The sequence below is a fragment of the Epinephelus moara genome, chromosome 11 (genome assembly GCF_006386435.1).
Source record: "Epinephelus moara isolate mb chromosome 11, YSFRI_EMoa_1.0, whole genome shotgun sequence".
NCBI lineage: Eukaryota > Metazoa > Chordata > Actinopteri > Perciformes > Serranidae > Epinephelus > Epinephelus moara.
In genome coordinates, this window is record NC_065516.1 from 31,517,423 (window position 1) to 31,537,139 (window position 19,717).

Here is a 19,717-nt window from a genome sequence, read left to right on the forward strand (position 1 = left end):
GCAGTTCAGTGGAAAGTGATGTCCTGTGCATCCGCAATGAAGCAACGTGAAATTTGTTTTTCATCTGAGAAAATGGAGGAAAGGGAAAACGAAACCTACGGAGAGTATCGCGCTGGCACCTGACATTAAAGCCTACTCCACCTCCGCACTCATCGACTGCACTTCCTCTGTTTACTTCCTTCTAAACACGCACCGACCTTTCTCAGTCTGTCATTCACACAGTGTTGGACTAAGGAGACACACGATGACGAGACGACAGTCGCGATAAGCTTCTGACACCAAGATTACGGCAAGTACGGCTTGTTTTTTTTACCTTAATACATCTCATCTGACGTGATCAACATTCATGTTTAGTCTGCTTAAAATAGCAGCTAAATATTTAAGAGTGTTTATTACGTATACAACATTACCAATTATTACATCATAATAATTGTTTTTTCTACAATCAAGTATTCTGAGTGTGCACATATTGTGATATAGAAATGTAACCCTGTGGCTTATTTGTTCAAATTTAACATGAGGTCTGGTGTACTATTTAAAAAAAAAAGTCTTTTGCAAATGTGTGTGATTTGCATGCAGTAATAAATGTATATGAGCTGGACTCCTATTCATAGCCCACCGCTCTGTAAGTTTGTTTTCCAAATAGATTATAGGCAGTTGCTGTTTTTATAGATGTAAAATAGGGTCCGAGCTTTCCCAGGGGCTTCCCGGCTTCAGTGAAACTCCCCTCATTCGCTTGGAAAACAGTTTTCTAGGCCCCTCCCTGCTGCGTGCCCAGCCAGCTGAATCAAAGCCTCAGTGCTTCAGTGAAGTGTCACTGTGCATCCTGTGCTTTTTTTAAGTCATTCTCTCTCTGATCGCTGACAGGATCTCATCAGAGTCTGAAGAACTGAACATTAAAATGTCATAAAATGACCTCCTGATGTTTCATTGTAGGGCGAGCAGCACAAGTCGAGCATCAAGATGGATTACAAATACGATAATGGAATAGAACTGCTGTTGGCTCACATGAATATAGAAGATATCATCAACGCTGCAGAGACTCTGTATCAGCTTGAGGAAGAGGAGGAAGGACCATTGTCGTTTGAGGAGGAGGGTCTCTCCCAGGAGGAGATGGACGAGAACGAGGAGGCAGGGGACTTGGTGGGTCAGCAGAAGGACTATGTGGACGGGGTTGGTGGTGTTCGGTACGGGACGGTGACAGACCTCCTGTCCTTCGTCAACCTGCTCTCTAACATGCAGACAGCAGCCCTGCAGCACCTGCCTGAGGAGATGGGCATCCTGCTGAACAAGGTGAGAGGTTTTTGCCTTTTGATTGTGCATCATGTGCATAAAAATCAACTTTCTCTCACATCTGTTAACTGACCTTTGTTTGCAGAAGGAGATGGCGATAAAAAAAGGCCGCTACCAGATCAACATGGACGTGCTCCTGTTTCCATGGAAACTGACCTACAAGAATCACGGCTCTGACCTTGTGCCCAAGGGCTCATTTGGGAAAGTCCACTTGGCTCAGGACATCACCACCAGGAAGAGAATGGCTTGCAAACTGGTGAGTCCTGCTGAGCAATAGCTGGAATCCAGCCAGTGCTGACTTCTCGAAAGTCTTACCAGAGGTGCCAAACATTTCACCTGCCAAGTACGACCTGTTCACTGGATTCCTGTGTTTATGTAAGACGAATGTTAAAGTCAACAAGACATCTGGCACGTTTTCCTTTAAATTCAAATGAGGAACTGTGCTATTAAAAGAAGAACCAGTGGGGGTTTTTTTATAACAAACTTACAAAATGGGTCAAGACTAATGTAATAATGGAAACTGAGCAGCTGACAAAATGAAATGCACGATAAGAAAATCCATATATCGGCATGTTGTGATTTATCCTCTAAGTTCCTGGCACACCTTTCGCAACACTTTGTTCTTTTCTTATCTCTCTGATGCAGCACTCCTCATCTACGGGGAGGTGAAGAGCTTGTTTGCTCTTTTCTACATGAGCAATGTTGACAAATGAGGGACTGTTTTAGTGTCCTGCTTCGTGTGGTGTTATCATCAGAATTTTATGTTGACACAGTGTATTGTACACACAGTTAAATACACAGAGATGGCTTACTGGCACCAGTTTGTGTGCTTTGTATCTGAGTTACAATAGATTTCCTGCATATCGGCAGACAGGCGTGTAACAATGCATGTATTTATTTCATCATCATCATCATCACTATCCTCACAGATCCCCATGGAGCACTTCAAAGCAGCCGATGTGGAGTTCCAGACCCGGTTCCGCCACGAGAACATCGCCGAGCTGTACGGCGCCGTGCTCTGGGACCAGAGTGTCCACCTGTTCATGGAGGCCGGGGAGGGCGGCTCCGTGCTGGAGAAGCTGGACAGCTGCGGGCCCATGAGGGAGTTCGAGATCATCTGGGTGACCAAGCAAGTCCTGCGGGGTCTGGAGTACCTGCACTCACACAACGTCATCCACCACGACATCAAACGTAAGAGCAAAGGAACAAAAGTTCTTGCACCTGTGTGTTGCTGATGTATGTGCTGCGTTGTAGTAAACTCACATGGTCCAGGAAATGTTGTAATGTCAGTTTTTACCCTGTTTACGTCAGTCAAGCCACAGACAGTTGTACTTGTTAATTCTTAGGTGGCGAGCAGGAAAGAGGTGAATCAGTACAAACATCTACAAACCAAGCAGACCACATTCTTACGCGATTGTTGAGTGTTATATAATTTCTCCCTCTGAAGGTCTGATGAGTGCATTTTGAGGAAATGAAGCCAGGTCACACTGTCTGGCAACTGATAACTTTGATTACAAGAAAATAGGCTAGTTACAGCGGGTGGGGCACGGCTGAGGTTAGATGCGAGGTAGTTTCGCGTTAGTTGAATAACAGCAGCACAGACAGGATCAAAGCATTCTCCAGAGCTGTTTGTCAGCCTCATGGCCTGAAGGCTGTTTGGTGTCTGGAATTTCCAGTTTGCTTCTCATGCACTCTTAGGCTTAAATGCAGGGTCCAGAGAAGCAAGTGACTTATGACAATGGCCAGTCTGGTCCTCTGACATGTTGCTGTGGTTGTGAGTGTTTCCTGCCTGAGATCAAAATATGTAATTATACCTTGGTGAGGTTTTTAAGTGCAATGATGAGACTTTTCACGAAAGGCTCGCCCTCAAATTATCTCTTAAATTCCTTTGCTAAAAGCACGTAACATGCCCGTCTTCGTCTTGGGGGGTTTCGGTGGCCCCTTCCTAGTTGAAATCAATGCAAACAGTGCAAGCTACTTTCCAGTATGTTTGAAAAGTCATTAACTATGACCTACAATGCCAGCCTACAAAGCAAAGCATAAACACTGAAACTACTGTACACAGCAGCCTCCCTGACATACGGTGCCGTAACTATTATTTTCTCTGTTTCCTTTAGCCAGTAACATCGTCCTGATGTCAGACAAGGCAGTTTTGGTGGACTTTGGCCTGACGGTGCAGATGACAGAGGATATATACATTCCCAGAGACATGAGAGGAACCGAGGTAAGAAAATAACACATGACCTGATCTCATAAAGCAAACATGTCTTCTGTTTCTGTTTGTGCTTGGTCTAAATCATTACTTGTTTTCATCTCTGATCTTAAGTGTGTGTTTTTGCTAGAAAAAGTAGCACTTTTCTCATGACTCAAGACTAAAGCTAGTCTCCCACAGGGATTTAAAGTGGGATTTAAGGAGTCCAAAGTCTTGTCAGCACTTGTCTCTGCCTTTTCCAAAATGATTGAAACCCAATGATTGGCAAGCGTCGTTGCACAGCAGTCAGTGCACTCATTGACCTCCCTGATGTTAATAATAGTCTGCTTATGCTAAGGAGGTCTCAGCACAGATGTAATCAGCACTTTGGAAGTTTTAGGATTAATCCAAGAGTTTTCTCACGTGCCTTTTCTCCCATCATGCATCTGCCTAGCTTTCCCACGTTGTGACCTGTGTGTGTGTCGGTCTATATCGGTCTTTGCACATGCACCCTGGGCCTCTCATGGCTTGGCTTGTGGAAAGTCCCAGGGCAGACACCCAGCAGTAATAATAAGAGAGACAGAACTAGCAAATACACTGGGCTGCTCAGGCTTACGCTAACATGGGAGAGCAGGCTGGAATTTCCAGCAAAGAAAGAGATGGACTCTCTTAGTGTGTTTACTTTTCACACTCCAAAGGCCAACGCGCCTCCTCACTGCCCTTAACCTGACACACACAGCGCTGGTCTAAAGGTTATCTTGTTTGCTGAGACAGAAAAACCCTTTAACTGCGACAGGTTGTTTCCTGATTGTGGTTTAGCACTGATACATGAATTTGAATGGGAAACCAGTAAATAAGGAAGTACTTTTCCTGACATTTTCCTCTGCATCCCCATCATATCTAATTCACGCTGTTGCTCCTCTTTTTGTTTAGATGTACATGAGTCCAGAGGTGGTTCTGTGTCGAGGACATAACACCAAGACAGACATCTACAGCTTGGGGACCACCATCATTCACATGCAGACTGGGAGCCCTCCATGGGTCCGGAGATACCCACGCACCGCCTACCCATCATACCTCTACATTGTAAGTGGTGTAGTTTTTACGAGCCAAGCTAGCATCCCTGTTTTGGTTGGTTGGTCCATGTCTTTGAACTAGATTGAAGTAACTTTTATTAGTTGATTGCTCCAATTGCAGATACATTTTAGCAAAGACATTCATAGTTCCCAAAGGAAGCTTAGTGACGGGTTATTTAGATTGTTAATCTTGGCTTTATAGCGAAATGTCTCAACGGCTATTGGATAGATCGCCATGAAAGTTTGTACAGCCATTTATTGTGTATTTACTATTAAAACTAAAGACTGTAATTGAGGTAAAAAAAGGTCTTATTCAAGAGTAGAAACACTGAACTGTCTCTACTTGCAGCAAAGCAAGATTTGACCTATTTTCTGACACCACCCCTTGACCAATTATTACATTTAATTCACTGAAACTGCAAGCTTTGGACCTCAGTTTTTATCCATCTGACAGTTTGGTTTCTTTGCAATTAGCTTCACACCTGCTCAGCAAGGAGAACAGATTTAAACCACAGATACATGCCACAAGTTAGATAGTATCTTTTATGTTGCTGCATCTGAAAAAGTGACACACTTTTCCGTGACCTTATTTAGGTCTTCCGCAGCCTAGATTATCATGAGATAAAAAAAAAAAAGGCTCAACGTGACTGACTGCAGGGTGTAACCTTTGGGCCACTTAGTCAGACTACTTATGTTTATTTGAAAGGTTTTCCATTACATGGGTTCTTGGCTTTCAAGAAGTCCTGTTTCTGTTTTTGAAATGGTTATCAGCTCTTTTGATTTACTCACTTCCTCGTGAAACTGCTGTCATGGAGAAGTAATGCTGCGTGGTGGTGGAGCTGCTGCTACAGGCTGAGCGTAGTTACTTCTCCTTGTTCCGTTTTACCACAGACAAACTTGTTTTACATGCTGCTACTCACGGTGACAAGAAAACTGGGTCACAGCTGCTGGAGGAGTTCCGTGTGGCCTGTTGTTTTTTTCTTTTTGTTATTTGGAAACATTGACTGTAACTTTTTTCCCCTCTCATGCTGCAGTTTGCTCAAGCCAAGTTTTGCCTTGTCTCTCTCCCAACAGATCCACAAGCAGGCCCCGCCTCTGGAGGACATAGCAGAGGACTGCAGCCTGGCCATGCGTTCCTTCCTGGAGCGAGCCCTGGAGAGGAACCCCGCTCTGCGGAGCTCGGCGTCTGAGCTGCTGAAGGACGAGGCCATCAACCCGCCCAGGGAGGATCAGCCGCGTTGCTGGAGTCTTGACTCAGCCCTGGAGGAGGCCAACCACATCATACTACGGCAGCAGAGCCAGCACCACGACACCACACAGGGTAAGCACCTACGCGTTAAGGTTAATTTGGTTCCAGTGATAAATAATGATACTTTCCCTATTTAAACATGTACTTCTTTCTCTTTTGCAGAATCTTCTCTGTACTCTGAGGACTCCGGCCACATGCGGAGGAAGGGCTCCTTGTATATTGACCTGGGGGCCTTGTCAGGTTATTCTAAACTGGTGACAGGGCCCCCCACCTCAGAATACGGCTAGCACCTGACCACAGCTCACCCTTTATGTGGCTGAAAGCCAACTGATAATGTACTTTTTAGCCGTTTTTAAATGGTTTATTGTTGAAGGACTGATGAATAGATCAGACAGGTGGACAGCTGCAGGTGACATCACTTATTGAAGAACTGCAAGACTCAAGATGACTTGTAATGAATGGAATTAGCTCAACCTTGATGCTGAAATGAGCTGATGTGACTCAACACTGCAGGACAGTGGTTGGAACAGATGTATCGTGTATTATTGAGCATTAACTGTTAGCTATTGGTATAACTTCTCAGAGCTCCCTACATTGTTCTATATTTCAGTGTGGCAGTTAACACAGTAATCAAATGTATGCTGTTTTTTTCTCATGAAACTGTCTAACAGTCTTGAAAAAGAAATTATTTATCACTAAAAATCTGTAAGCAATGTGTTTAAGTATGTGTGCGCTATGCAAACATGTATATGTAGTTCTTAATGGACTTCCTCTTGTTAATTCCTGTGGAATAAGAATAGCATCATGATGCTATGCAAATGGCGCTTCTGTGGAATGCATGTGATATCTAATTTGTGTTTTGTACATCCCGTGAGATGAGGCCTGCTGTGCTATGTACTGAAAAAAAAGAAGAAGAAAAAAAACTGTTTTACTTCCGTTTTCTTTAGTATTGAGCATAGAAATTTTGAAAAGTTTGAAAATGTGTCATTAAGCAATAAATGCAATAACAACAAAATCCCAGTCTGTGTGTGATTTCTTTTTTAGTTCTTCAAGTTGTACAGCTTTATGACTAAGAGAGATTCTTGTGAAATTTAAACATTCACTATATCAGAATGTTTCACATTCTGTCTGTTGATAACATCTACTTTCTTTTTCTAACTTCATGTCATGACTATTAGACTTGCAGTGTGCATATTACTCTATCTCTAAGCACCAAGGGTGGTTTTTAATTGGTATCTGATAGACACGATAGTCTCGATAACTGATGAGTGTTATAGGAAAGGGCAGAATGAGTTTTCTCCGTCCGTTGAGGGAGATTGGTTTCATAGTGAATTGTCAGGGGACACTTGAGTTCCCCTCTCTCTCTCTTTACTGTTAAAGTATCGGTGAATAAAGAAATCAGACCCAGCCAACTGGAAAGTGCAGCGTCTGCACTTAATGCACCCACGCAGACTCTGGCATGGGACTGGGACTGTGGAAGTCTCATGACACATCCATGCTAAGTGCTCTGTGAGGCTGTACTTAAGCACAGTGGTGCTACATCCTAACGTCAGCATGCTAACACTATGACAGGAAATTTCTCCAACAGTTGCAGACCCACTTCAGTCAAAACCACAACTATCAACCTTGCTGTGGCGTGATAGCAAAGTCAGGGATCCCCAGAGGCAGTTGGATTTATCCTTCGATACCATGGATGCCGAGGAAATGTTTCGGCGATCCATAAAATGTCTTATCCAGACCAAAGTGGTGGATCGACCAACAGTGACATGGATTCACTTTGCAAACATGGCTAAAATAGTTGTGCTCCAGCAAGTTAAGAGGCATCACAAACTACTCAATAACCTATTTTGGACTTATTCAAATGTTTCACTTTCATATCTCTTTTGGATTCCCCAGGCTACTTCAGTACAGTTTTGAAGTACTTGTACTGTATTTCAGTATTTCTTTTGTAGCCTATGCTACTTTATACTTCCAACTTTACTTTATACTTCTTATCATGCATTTATAGTCTATAACTAGTTGTTTAGGTTATGTTTTGTCACAAAAGTGTGTGCAGCAGAAATATTTCAACATATTGTCACTGCAGATCAACTAGTTTTTCCTAAAAACAATCTGGGATTTTAAGTGCACAAAGGTTTTTACAACAGACAGGTTTTTGAATGTTCAATTGCCCAAAACCAAGCAAAACATACATGTGTAAAAATCCCATAACATATAGAACACTGGGAAGGCATAATGCAAGATACATACTTTTATTTGTGCTGCTTTAAGCACATATCTATTAGAATTCCTAATGGAGTGATAATGGAGCATTTTTCCATTGTTGTTATACTATTTTAGGCAAGTAAAAAATCTGAATACTTTATCTCATATTGTTTAGTTGCTACGGGGATATTTGAAGTAGCTAGTAAATACTGCGTACCCCACATGAAGCAAAACTGCATGACTGGTAATGTTCCTGCTGTATTCCACAGTATATCAGCACGAAACAGCAACAAAATGTTGAGAAAACTCCAGACTAGCATTTCATTGGAAAGTGCTTAGTGTGGACTTTCCTGGATTCCCCAGCTACCAAAATGAGGCATCAATCAAGTTTTAGCAAAGCCCTCTACTTCATTGCATTTAATTGTTCTTATGTAGTCATGGGCAGTATCTAGTACTGATTTTGCATCAGGGAAACCCAAGTGATTAAAATGTGTGAAGTGTTTTTCTCCTATCTGTGGCTCGGGCCTACTCTTCCTCTTTCTATAAGCGTCACAAGTGAGTGGGTGGAAAGCTGCGCCGTGGAGGGGCTTGCCTCAGAGTCTGATGTGAAAGCAGCAGCGTGTGCAGTGACGATCAATGGTTTCACAATGACTGTGAAAGACAAATACTACCATCTGCTGGTAATGGTAGATAGAACTCGAATGATCTCACCATTTATCTACTGTATTGCTGCTGAACAGATGAAATAGGCATATTTTAATCCCTGATACAGGGATTTAGGTGAATCTATATCGGTGGCTCTCCTGTTTTATCTGACCTCGTGTGAACTGCTGACTCTACAGGAATTAATAACAAAGATTTCAGATGGAGTGGATATGCTGTTAACATAGCTTCCCTCCATGCAGTTGTCCTACACCTATCAGCCACAACATGAATGAATAAATGAAATAAAATGAAATCAACAAAAACCATCTTAGTCTTTCCACTGCTGCAACAAACACCCACTGATTTTTCATTTTAAATGCCACTTCAGTTTGTTTTTCAGTATAGTTTTACAGTTTGTTGGCAGCCAACTCTTGTTTCCAAGGAAAAGCCCTGGCTGTCAGGGGTATGATTCCTAACAGTGATTAGAACTATAGAGATTGTCTTTTTTTAAACAGTACAGCAGTTATAAAGCAGGTTCCACCGAGATTTGAACTCGGATCGCTGGATTCAGAGTCCAGAGTGCTAACCATTACACCATGGAACCTCTGCCTACCTGTTAAACCCGTTTCAAACATGATATCACCATTCATGAGGGCATACACCAGTAGAAGGAAAGATGATAAGAACAAGAAGGAAGGTACTGGGAGCACAGCGTAAAAGCTGTGAAATGCTTCTGTACTAACACTGTATTTTGTCATATGAGTGACATTACTGCTCACTTTACTTCCCCATTATCATGTTACAAGCACTGCCTTCAGGGAAAAACACCAGCTGTCAGCTGTCCACGCCTCCAGTAGAGAGTGTGACCTGAACGCAGCGCCTTAGACGGCTCGGCCATCCTGACTGCAATTATTTTCTACTAAATAAAAAATTCCCCTGAGTACACATAGCAATATTGTACTGTTAAATGCTCTAAATAAAGTCAAATTATCGCCTCGCAGTTGTATGCCTCAACCTCATACGTAGCCATGACAATGGACGATGTTTCCAGTATAGATGTGGCTGCAATGAGGAGAACAATATTTCTTAACTAACTGAAGCCATTAGCCCCTTTTCCACCAACATTTCCAGGAACTTTTATTACCAGGAATTTATTTACCTGGGTAAAAGAATTCCTGGTAATCTGTGTGGTTTGCGTTTCCACCGCACCTCAAAGTTCCAGAAAATGTATTCAGATCAGGCTGATGACATAGATGATTCGGTCTGTGCCCTGTATTTGGCTCTGCGAGCTTAATGGCTGGTAACATGGTAATATTAGTGCTGCTACAGAGATAAGGGGCGTTTTGTCTCAGCCAGTAGCTAAGTTTAAAAGTATTTTAAGATAAGTGTCAAACTAAGTTAGTCTACATACAGACAGCTGTCATTTGAGCTTATTAGTAACAATTCACTATCAGCCGAACTAGCGTGTTGTCCTTGAGTAAGACATAACGTTAGTGTCGGTGGATGAGAGACTGTGGACGGAGCATACTGAATATTACTGTCTACATGTTTACATGTTCATGCTTGCTGAACACATGTATTGATAAATTATTGGCTTCTTACTCACTAAGGGTTAATGTCACTCACAGTAACAAGTGTAGCTGCCGTAAACTCGAGTCATTTTCGAGTTATCTTCACTTCGTTTCCACCGCGGCAGCTCAGCTGTTCACTGGTTACCGTGTCATGTAGACATGTGTGGAGGAGCTCAGTGCCGGCACAAAAGAACCTATACCATCAGAGCTTATCAATACTACAGTCTTTGATAATTTAGCGGGTTTCAGTACCCATCCTTAATCAAAACACAAACGAAGTGAAGCTTATAGAAATGAAATAAAGTTTGCAGCAGCTGCCCATGCCAGGAAGTGCAGAACGCTGCAAGTGTGTGTTCCACCAATCAGCGTTCTTCAGCTAACAGCCCCGCCCCTCAAGAATTCCAGGTAATCTGAAAAGTCCTATCCCCCTACTAGGTACTTTTTTCAGGGAACGTTTGGGGTTGAGGGAAAGTATTTTACCCGGGTAATTTCGGTGGAAACGCGCAGAGGCTTTTCAAAATCCTGGGTAAATGAGAAAAGTTCCTGCAGTAGAAAAGGGGCTAATGATTCCTCAAGAATTCCTCCCTTTATTTTTATGAAATATAAATTTTACACCCACAATTCAACATGAAATCAGGTTCCACCGAGACTTGAACTCGGATCACTGGATTCAAAGTCCAGAGTGCTGACCATTACACCATGGAACCACAAAAGAGCTTGGAACAGGAGAAAAATCTCTGTTTTTCAAGAAACCAAGAACAATATTTCTTATTTAGCTGAAGCCATTGCTTCCTCAAGACTTCCTACTAACAATTAATCTGGCAACAGAAAGAGGCAGTGTGTATAAACCACAGAAAAACAATGGATAACAGTGACACCGAACTGTTTGCCCCGTTTATTTGACTAGTTCCAAAGAAAAATGCAGATTGTTCATATGATGACAATGTAAATGCCACTTCAGGGTGTTTTCCACTTTGAAAATTTTAATACCAGCCAAACCTTGTGTCCCCAACATAGAGAGAATTGCTGAGTTTCTGTCACAATGTCATGTAACAAGCAATATTTCCAAGGAAAGGCCCTGACTGTCAGGGGTGTCATTCCAAACCTAGACTGGTTTCATAACCGTTTCTCACAATATCACCATGCATGAGGGCATATAATAATAGCAATAATACGCAAAATATTCACAGTGTGGAAGCTGTGAAATGCATCTGCAGTACAAGGAACACTGTAGTTTGTCGTATGTGTGACATTACTGCTCACATTACTGATCCACTTCCATATTACAAGCACTGAATCCAGTGCAAAATCACCCTTCTACAGCAAACACTGATCCAAAGGACATCAGATGAGATGGCTGGAAACAGAACCCAGATCAAACCCTTGGGAGGCAGATATGCTTACCACTATACCACCATCACTACAGAAAAAGAAAAATTCCACTGTTGAATCGTCCGTTCATGTCAGGAATATGATTCAGAGAGGAGGGAAAAAAGGAGGAGGAGTGAAGAAAGGAGTCTGTATCAGCAACAAAAAAAGCTCCTACTAAAATATCTTTTTAAGACTTAATTGAATTATAATCCAAGTCTTTCCTTCACTGAGCAGCAAACATTCAGCAAGTTTATGTCTTTACTTTTTTTATGAGGTAGTTATGATATTCTGATCCCCTTATACAAACAAAAGTTGTGTATACAAGTGTGTATAGTTACTTCTTTTTGTCTGAAGTGCTTTGATCTTTCCAAATCATTCTCCATTTACAGCCGTATGTTACACATTATATAAGTATTAGCTTATGTCATTGCATCATTGTACCCACCAGTATTTCAGTTACACCTGTTACAGTGATCACTATCACCTCAGTACATTCCAATGATATCTTCACTCACAGTCTTGCTGTATCTTCTGGCCTTTCTAATGCAGAAACTTGCATTCCTCACAGCTCAGTAGTGTCTGTTAGCAGAGAACTATGCAAATGTCTAAACTGTGTAAGTGCCCCTCACTACTGTGTGCAATTTGAGGCTGCACTAAGCATGGGTGGAGTCCAACATTTAACTCTGACCACAGAGTGCCACCCTAACCATTTCACTCACTCAACAGCACCATCTGAAGGTGGACATCAATACTGCATTAAGTACTGAATTATGAACACTGCAGTTGGTAACATTCATGAAAATAATTTTTTATCATACTTGCTGTCACTATGTCCACACAGCATTACATGAGACAGACTTTACATCAAAAAGATAATTATGTTCTCCTTCTCCTACTGCCTCTGATGGCATTTGCTAGAATCTACTGCAGCTCATGGAAATAGCACAAACCCCCACTCCTCACGAATTTCGGGTAATCTGAAAAGTCCTACCCCCCTACTAGGTACTTTTTTTTGGAAAAGCTTGGGGTTGACGGAATTTTTTTCCCTAGGTAATTTCGGTGGAAACACGCCAAGGTTTTTCAAAATCGCGGGTAAATGAGAAACATTCCTGTGGTGGAAATGGGGCTAATGATTCCTCAAGAATTCCTACCTTTATCTTTGTGAGATATAAATATTATACCCACAATTCAACATGAAATCAGGTTCCGCTGAGACTTGAAATCAGATCACTGCATTCAAAGTCCAGAGTGCTTACCATTACACCATGGAACCACAGAAGGTGTAGGATCAGGAGAAAAATCTCTGTCTTTCAAAAAAACTAAGAATGATATTTCTTATTTAACTGAAGCTATTGGCTCAAAAAAGCCAAAGCCACAACAACAAGCAACGTTTCCAAGAATAAAGCCTGGCTGTCAGGAGTGCAATTATAAGGAAAGTGGAGTATCTCTGATTTAACAATGAGTTGAAGACCATTTCTTTCAGCCTTAGCCGCTCTGCCATCCTAACCTCTCTTACATTAAAATTTTCGATGAAAAAAAAACATCATGAACGTAAGTAGCAAAATGCTACTTTCAAATACTCTCAAGAAACTAGAATTTTTGCCCTGGCCAACCAGGAAGGTTGCAGTTTACATGTAGGTGAAGATGCTCAGTCATCCAAGCATCACTTTGACCACCTGTATGTGCAGTAGTCTGCAAATGCATCATTGGCGGGCACCTACTGCTCAAAAGTGCCTCTCGTTGTCGGCAGGATTCAAACCTGCGCGGGGAAACCCCAATGGATTTCTAGTCCATCGCCTTAACCACTCGGCCACGACAACTACAAACATCCTTTGATACTGTCTTCCTTGTCTCGCCACCAGACAATCAGAGACAATCAAATTTTTGAAAAGGACACGCCCTCCCGGAAATGTGCGCTCCCCCTTTTCTCGTCCGCAAGGACACAAACACACAGCGAGCTTGAAAATGGATGCCGAGAGATTTAACTCCGTTTTATCAAACGTGTGCTCAGTCCACAAGATTGTGGAAATGAAGGACCTACAGTGACTTTGTTTAAAACTTTTAACGCAGTCGGACTATGTTTACAAGTACAAGAGTTCAGGGAGCCACCGAAGGACCTATTGGATCTGCAACATAGGGAGATTTTTTAAACTCTGAAATGGTATCCGCTCATCTAAACACAAAATGAGGGAGAAAGACATCAGTCTTTAGTTAAGCAAAGCGACTGACTTCAGAGTCTACTGTCATCCCAAAGCTGCGCCAAAAGCAACTAACTGCAGAGTCGACATTTTATTTGACATTTTTTATGAGTGCTAGAATCACCCGTCTGTGCAGTAGTCTGCAAATGCATCATTGGCGGGCACCTACTGCTCAAAAGTGCCTCTCGTTGTCGGCAGGATTCAAACCTGCGCGGGGAAACCCCAATGGATTTCTAGTCCATCGCCTTAACCATTCGGCCACGACAACCACAAACATTCTTTTATTCTGCCTTCCCATCGCTGAGCCAAAAGCAACTGACTACAAAGTCGACATCTTATGAGTGCTAACAATTACAACATGGAACCTCTATGATGACTGTGAGAGGAAAATCAAGGGATTTTTTTCCAAGCTGAGATTGGGAATTTTGGAAAGACTCTTTCTTTAACCCTATACTGTGGTTGTACAGCAGGTTCCACCGAGACATGAACTCAGATTACTGGATTCAGAGTCCAGAGTGCTAACCATTACACCATGGAACCTCTATGATGACTGTGAGACCGTTTCTGGCATGATATCACCATGACTGTGGTCATTCAAAAAAGGTATTGCAATCAGAGTGTAGAAGCTGTGAAATGCTCCTGCAGTGCAAGTACTAGGAGCTTCACTTTACTTCCCGACTCTCAAGATACAAGCACTGAATCCAGTGAAAAGCACCTGCTGTCAGAAGTGGGATTCGAACCCACGCCTCCAGGGGAGACTGCGACCTGAACGCAGCGCCTTAGACCGCTTGGCCATCCTGACCTCTCTTACCTTACATTTTTCTACTAAAAAAAAGAAATCCTGAACAGAAGTAGCAATATGCTTCTTTCAAAAACTCTCAAGAAACTAGAATTATCGCCCTGCAAAGTTGTAGTTGCAGTTTACATGTAGGTGAAGATTCTCAGTCATCCAGGCCCTGGTAATCTTAAGTGCTATATCGTAGGCAACTGGACTTGCTTGAGTTTCTTGCAGACATTTGGCCTCTCATCCAAGAAGCTTCTTGAGTTCTAACGGACTGCTGCGGAGTTCCCAACCTTTAAACTCTTTGTGGGTGTGAAGCCTTACACAGCGGTTGAGGTCACATGTGAGCTCTGAGTTTCAAAGTCATTAAGGTCACCTGTGAGTCGTTGACCCACCCGGCCATCTTGTGTGTCATTAGGGTTACATGGGTCCAGGTGTGAATGGGTGTTCAGTCGCCTAAGGAGGCATCCCAAGACTGCACTGTAGGTGGGTGATAAGTGGTGTCGTAGGCAACCTCCTCTGTTTAACGATGGTCGTTCTAGTTGGAGTGATGGAGTAACACCAAACCTGGGTCAATTTCTTGCAGCACTATACCACCAATCACTGCGGACAAGTACAACATTTGATGCCTCTGTGCTCACTTTCTGTCAACAAAAGCAAGCACACTGGAAGAAAGGAACTGCGATGGCCGGGAATCGAACCCGGGTCAACTGCTTGGAAGGCAGCTATGCTTACCACTATACCACCATCGCTGTACAAAATGTGCTCTAATGCAAATTCAGCAATTTATCTGAACATTGAGACTGAATAGCGCACAAAAGGACTTGAACTTGTGGATCAAGGGACAACACACAAGAGGGAGCGTCCACTTATTCAACAGTTATTAAAGCATCACTTTGACACTGATACTTTTCCTAGAATCACCTGTATGTGCAGTAGTCTGCAAATGCATCATTGGAGGGCACCTACTAATCAAAAGTACCTCTCGTTGTCGGCGGGATTCGAACCTGCGCGGGGAAACCCCAATGGATTTCTAGTCCATCGCCTTAACCACTTGGCCACGACAACCACAAACATGTTTTTATTCTGCCTTCCTATCGCTGAGCCAAAAGCAACTGACTACAAAGTCGACATTTTATGAGTGCTAACCATTACACCATGGAACCGCTATGATGACTGTGAGAGGAAAATCAAGGGATTTTTTTCCAAGCTGAGATTGGGAATTTTGGAAGGACTCTTTCTTTAACCCTATACTCTGGCTGTACAGCAGGTTCCACTGAGACTTGAACTCAGAGTCCAGAGTGCTAACCATTACACCATGGAACCTCTATGATGACTGTGAAACCGTTTCTGGCATGGTATCACCATGACTGTGGTCATTCAAAGAAGGTAGTACGATCAGAGTGTAGAAGCTGTGAAATGCTCCTGCAGTGCAAGTACTAGGAGCTTCACTTTACTTCCCAACTCTCAAGATACAAGCACTGAATCCAGTGAAAACTGGACCAGCTGTCAGAAGTGGGATTCGAACCCACGCCTCCAGGGGAGACTGCGACCTGAACGCAGCGCCTTAGACCGCTCGGCCATCCTGACCTCTCTTACCTTTCATTTTTCTACTAAAAAAAAGAAATCCTGAACAGAAGTAGCAATATGCTTCTTTCAAAAACTCTCAAGAAACTAGAATTATCGCCCTGCAAAGTTGCAGTTTACATGTAGGTGAAGATTCTCAGTCATCCAGGCCCTGGTAATCTTAAGTGCTATATCGTAGGCAACTGGACTTGCTTGAGTTTCTTGCAGACGTTTGGCCTCTCATCCAAGAAGCTTCTTGAGTTCTAACGGACTGCTGCGGAGTTCCCAACCTTTAAACTCTTTGTGGGTGTGAAGCCTTACACAGCGGTTGAGGTCACATGTGAGCTCTGAGTTTCAGAGTCATTAAGGTCACCTGTGAGTCGTTGACCCACCCGGCCATCTTGTGTGTCATTAGGGTTACATGGGTCCAGGTGTGAATGGGTGTTCAGTCGCCTAAGGAGGCATCCCAAGACTGCACTGTAGGTGGGTGATAAGTGGTGTCGTAGGCAACCTCCTCTGTTTAACGATGGTCGTTCTAGTTGGAGTGATGGAGTAACACCAAACCTGGGTCAATTTCTTGCAGCACTATACCACCAATCACTGCGGACAAGTACAACATTTGATGCCTCTGTGCTCACTTTCTGTCAACAAAAGCAAGCACACTGGAAGAAAGGAACTGCGATGGCCGGGAATCGAACCCGGGTCAACTGCTTGGAAGGCAGCTATGCTTACCACTATACCACCATCGCTGTACAAAATGTGCTCTAATGCAAATTCAGCAATTTATCTGAACATTGAGACTGAATAGCGCACAAAAGGACTTGAACTTGTGGATCAAGGGACAACACACAAGAGTGAGCGTCCACTTATTCAACAGTTATTAAAGCATCACTTTGACACTGATACTTTTCCTAGAATCACCTGTATGTGCAGTAGTCTGCAAATGCGTCATTGGCGGGCACCTACTACTCAAAACTGCCTCTCGTTGTAGGCAGGATTCGAACCTGCGCGGGGAAACCCCAATGGATTTCTAGTCCATCGCCTTAACCACTCGGCCACGACAACCACAAACATGCTTTTATTCTGCCTTCCCATCGCTGAGCCAAAAGCAACTGACTGCAAAGTTGACATTTTATGAGTGCTAACCATTACACCATGGAACCGCTATGATGACTGTGAGAGAGGAGAATCAAGGGATTTTTTTCCAAGCTGAGATTGGGAATTTTGGAAGGACTCTTTCTTTAACCCTATACTCTGGTTGTACAGCAGGTTCCACTGAGACTTGAACTCAGATTACTGGATTCAGAGTGCTAACCATTACACCATGGAACCTCTATGATGACTGTGAGACCATTTCTGGCATGATATCACCTTGACTGTGGTCATTCAAAGAAGGTATTGCGATCAGAGTGTAGAAATGCTCCTGCAGTGCAAGTACTAGGAGCTTCACTTTACTTCCCAACTCTCAAGATACAAGCACTGAATCCAGTGAAAAGCACCAGCTGTCAGAAGTGGGATTTGAACCCAAGCCACCAGGGGAGACTGCAACCTGAACACAGCGCCTTAGACCGCTCGGCCATCCTGACCTCTCTTACCTTTCATTTTTCTTCTAAAAAAAGAAATCCTGAACAGAAGTAGCAATATGCTTCTTTCAAAAACTCTCAAGAAACTAGAATTATCACCCTGCAAAGTTGCAGTTGCAGTTTACATGTAGGTGAAGATTCTCAGTCATCCAGGCCCTGGTAATCTTAATGGCTATATCATAGGCAACTGGACTTGCTTGAGTTTCTTGCAGACGTTTGCTAACCATTACACCATGGAACCTCTGTGATGAGATTCCATGGATTAGCTGGGAAACATCACATTTATTCACTTTACGTGGAGCTACATTTAATACTGAATTATGTTAAATGTTTGTTGAATGTGTTAGTATCTCTTAATAAGTCATCAGAAATCAGGAATCATCTTTAGAAGGAGCAGATATTTACCTTAAGCTAGCTCGGGCCATGTTAAAGTTAACAATATTTTAACGGAGCAACTCGAGCTAACTGCTAGCATGCTCAGTTGAAAAAAAAAAAAAAAAAAAAAAACAGTTGAAAAAAAAAAAAAAAAAAAAAAAAAGCTTTGAGATGGCTGTCAGAGATTGCAGAGGTATGATCACATAATCCTGTCATAAGGTGGTGCATTCCACGTTTTATTTCCCAAACTGCTTTTGGAAAGAAGAATACAGGACTGTAAACAAAGGGTTTGCTGCTATAACAATGTTTAAACTATAATAAAAAAACTGAAGTGGCATTCATAGAAAAAGGTCAGTGGGTGGTCGCACTGAAAACAACATGTTTGGCTGTGTTTGTTGGGCCAGTTTAAGAAAGCTCAATAAAAGCTCAACAATGGAAAGACTGTTGGAGTTTAATTTAAAGATGTCTTCAAAATATATTTTAGTAGGAGCTTTCTTTGTTGCTGATACCTCCTCCTTCTTCCACTCCTCATCTTTTCCCTCCCTCCTCTGAGTCATATTCCTGGCATAAATGAAAGACTGTGCAGTGGAATTCTTCCATCTTCTGTGGCGATGGTGGTATAGTGGTAAGCATAGCTGCCTTCCAAGCAGTTGACCCGGGTTCGATTCCCGGCCATCGCAAATGGCTCCCTTTTGAGCACTGTTTGATGTAGAAGGGTACATCTGCTTGTCTTGTTTTTATGTTAAGTTGTTAAAGATGTATGGCTGTGTCACTGTATTCAAGAAGCTGGTTAAATATTAATTTCTCTGTAAAGCTTAGACAGTTGTGTTATTTATTTGGTGACAGTGGTGACCTGTCATACCTGCAACACTGTATCTTGTCTGTCATTACTTAGACAGAATTTCTATTGAGACAGCCATACACTTAAACTGCAGACTAATACTGCTGAACAAACAGGAGGCTGCTTGGAAGAATTCACTTGCTGTGAAGTTGTTAGCAGTGAAGTAGTGTTGTTAGTGTAGTATAAATTGACAGACAAGTGTGAAAAGTTGACATTTTGACATCCTTCTAGTTGGGGTGGTTGTCATGGCAGTTAAGGTCCTAGACTAGAAATCCAGATGGGAACAACATCTTAAGATGTCACAGAAATTTACTGAATACTGAATTGGTGACACTAATCTTGGGTGTCCATCTTGAAATTGCCATAATTGTATAGATCTTCTGCACTGCTGGGTTGAAGATGAGTGTGAAGCAACCACGTTTCAGAATATGTATATTCTTTGCAGCCACATCTAGATTGCAACATTGTCCACTGTCATGGCATGCTATTGTTGTATACCATGCCTATTCAATTGGTAGCTCTTGGGCCATATGCAGCCCAGAAGCAACCTCTGAGTGGCCCGGGCAGGGATTGGTACCGAGACCCCATATAAAAGGGCCCGAGGCAAAATTAATCAAGACTGTAATAATAATTAGCTCCGACATAATCGGCTCTTTTATCATTATTTTTTGAAGTTTTGGTTTCATGTATTATCATGCTGCAGCCTCTCTTCTGCTCTCTGCATGTCAGGGCTGACCTCCTCCTCAAAGCACACACACACACACACACACAC

At 42.6% G+C, this 19,717-nt stretch overlaps 1 protein-coding gene and 13 non-coding genes across 15 annotated transcripts; 2 read left to right on the forward strand and 12 right to left on the reverse strand.

Annotated features, from left to right (window-relative positions):
* The first annotated feature begins 135 nt into the window (after nt 1-135).
* On the forward strand, nt 136-6,824 carry map3k8 (mitogen-activated protein kinase kinase kinase 8). Of its 2 annotated transcripts, none has more exons than XM_050057313.1 (8): nt 136-293; nt 937-1,293; nt 1,379-1,549; nt 2,223-2,484; nt 3,411-3,517; nt 4,418-4,570; nt 5,635-5,881; nt 5,972-6,824. In XM_050057313.1, the coding sequence occupies exons 2-8, from the start codon at nt 964-966 to the stop codon at nt 6,094-6,096; spliced, it is 1,395 nt and encodes a 464-aa protein (XP_049913270.1). In that variant the 5' UTR covers nt 136-293; nt 937-963; the 3' UTR covers nt 6,097-6,824. The 2 variants fall into 2 exon arrangements, with proteins under 2 accessions (XP_049913270.1, XP_049913272.1); XM_050057315.1 differs by having other exon boundaries at nt 141-289.
* Nucleotides 6,825-9,191: 2,367 nt separating this feature from the next.
* trnaq-cug (transfer RNA glutamine (anticodon CUG)) lies at nt 9,192-9,263 on the reverse strand. The gene has a single exon. It is a non-coding gene; the product is annotated as a tRNA-Gln (tRNA).
* Nucleotides 9,264-10,865: 1,602 nt separating this feature from the next.
* On the reverse strand, nt 10,866-10,937 carry trnaq-uug (transfer RNA glutamine (anticodon UUG)). Its single transcript has one exon. It is a non-coding gene; the product is annotated as a tRNA-Gln (tRNA).
* A 2,402-nt stretch (nt 10,938-13,339) lies between these two features.
* On the reverse strand, nt 13,340-13,421 carry trnas-aga (transfer RNA serine (anticodon AGA)). The gene has a single exon. It is a non-coding gene; the product is annotated as a tRNA-Ser (tRNA).
* Nucleotides 13,422-13,985: 564 nt separating this feature from the next.
* On the reverse strand, nt 13,986-14,067 carry trnas-aga (transfer RNA serine (anticodon AGA)). Its single transcript has one exon. It is a non-coding gene; the product is annotated as a tRNA-Ser (tRNA).
* Nucleotides 14,068-14,267: 200 nt separating this feature from the next.
* On the reverse strand, nt 14,268-14,339 carry trnaq-cug (transfer RNA glutamine (anticodon CUG)). The gene has a single exon. It is a non-coding gene; the product is annotated as a tRNA-Gln (tRNA).
* Nucleotides 14,340-14,518: 179 nt separating this feature from the next.
* trnal-cag (transfer RNA leucine (anticodon CAG)) lies at nt 14,519-14,601 on the reverse strand. Its single transcript has one exon. It is a non-coding gene; the product is annotated as a tRNA-Leu (tRNA).
* A 659-nt stretch (nt 14,602-15,260) lies between these two features.
* trnag-ucc (transfer RNA glycine (anticodon UCC)) lies at nt 15,261-15,332 on the reverse strand. Its single transcript has one exon. It is a non-coding gene; the product is annotated as a tRNA-Gly (tRNA).
* A 234-nt stretch (nt 15,333-15,566) lies between these two features.
* Nucleotides 15,567-15,648, reverse strand: trnas-aga (transfer RNA serine (anticodon AGA)). Its single transcript has one exon. It is a non-coding gene; the product is annotated as a tRNA-Ser (tRNA).
* A 439-nt stretch (nt 15,649-16,087) lies between these two features.
* trnal-cag (transfer RNA leucine (anticodon CAG)) lies at nt 16,088-16,170 on the reverse strand. The gene has a single exon. It is a non-coding gene; the product is annotated as a tRNA-Leu (tRNA).
* A 653-nt stretch (nt 16,171-16,823) lies between these two features.
* trnag-ucc (transfer RNA glycine (anticodon UCC)) lies at nt 16,824-16,895 on the reverse strand. Its single transcript has one exon. It is a non-coding gene; the product is annotated as a tRNA-Gly (tRNA).
* Nucleotides 16,896-17,129: 234 nt separating this feature from the next.
* trnas-aga (transfer RNA serine (anticodon AGA)) lies at nt 17,130-17,211 on the reverse strand. The gene has a single exon. It is a non-coding gene; the product is annotated as a tRNA-Ser (tRNA).
* Nucleotides 17,212-17,649: 438 nt separating this feature from the next.
* trnal-cag (transfer RNA leucine (anticodon CAG)) lies at nt 17,650-17,732 on the reverse strand. The gene has a single exon. It is a non-coding gene; the product is annotated as a tRNA-Leu (tRNA).
* A 980-nt stretch (nt 17,733-18,712) lies between these two features.
* On the forward strand, nt 18,713-18,784 carry trnag-ucc (transfer RNA glycine (anticodon UCC)). The gene has a single exon. It is a non-coding gene; the product is annotated as a tRNA-Gly (tRNA).
* The last annotated feature ends 933 nt before the right edge of the window (nt 18,785-19,717 follow it).

Excerpts from the sequence above, each read along its gene's own strand:
- map3k8 (XM_050057313.1), top strand. The coding sequence starts at position 964 with ATGGATTACAAATACGATAATGGAATAGAACTGCTGTTGGCTCACATG. Across the intron at positions 2,485-3,410 it reads CATCCACCACGACATCAAAC|CCAGTAACATCGTCCTGATG; the intron begins GTAAGAGCAAAG and ends TGTTTCCTTTAG. Across the intron at positions 5,882-5,971 it reads GCACCACGACACCACACAGG|AATCTTCTCTGTACTCTGAG; the intron begins GTAAGCACCTAC and ends TCTCTTTTGCAG.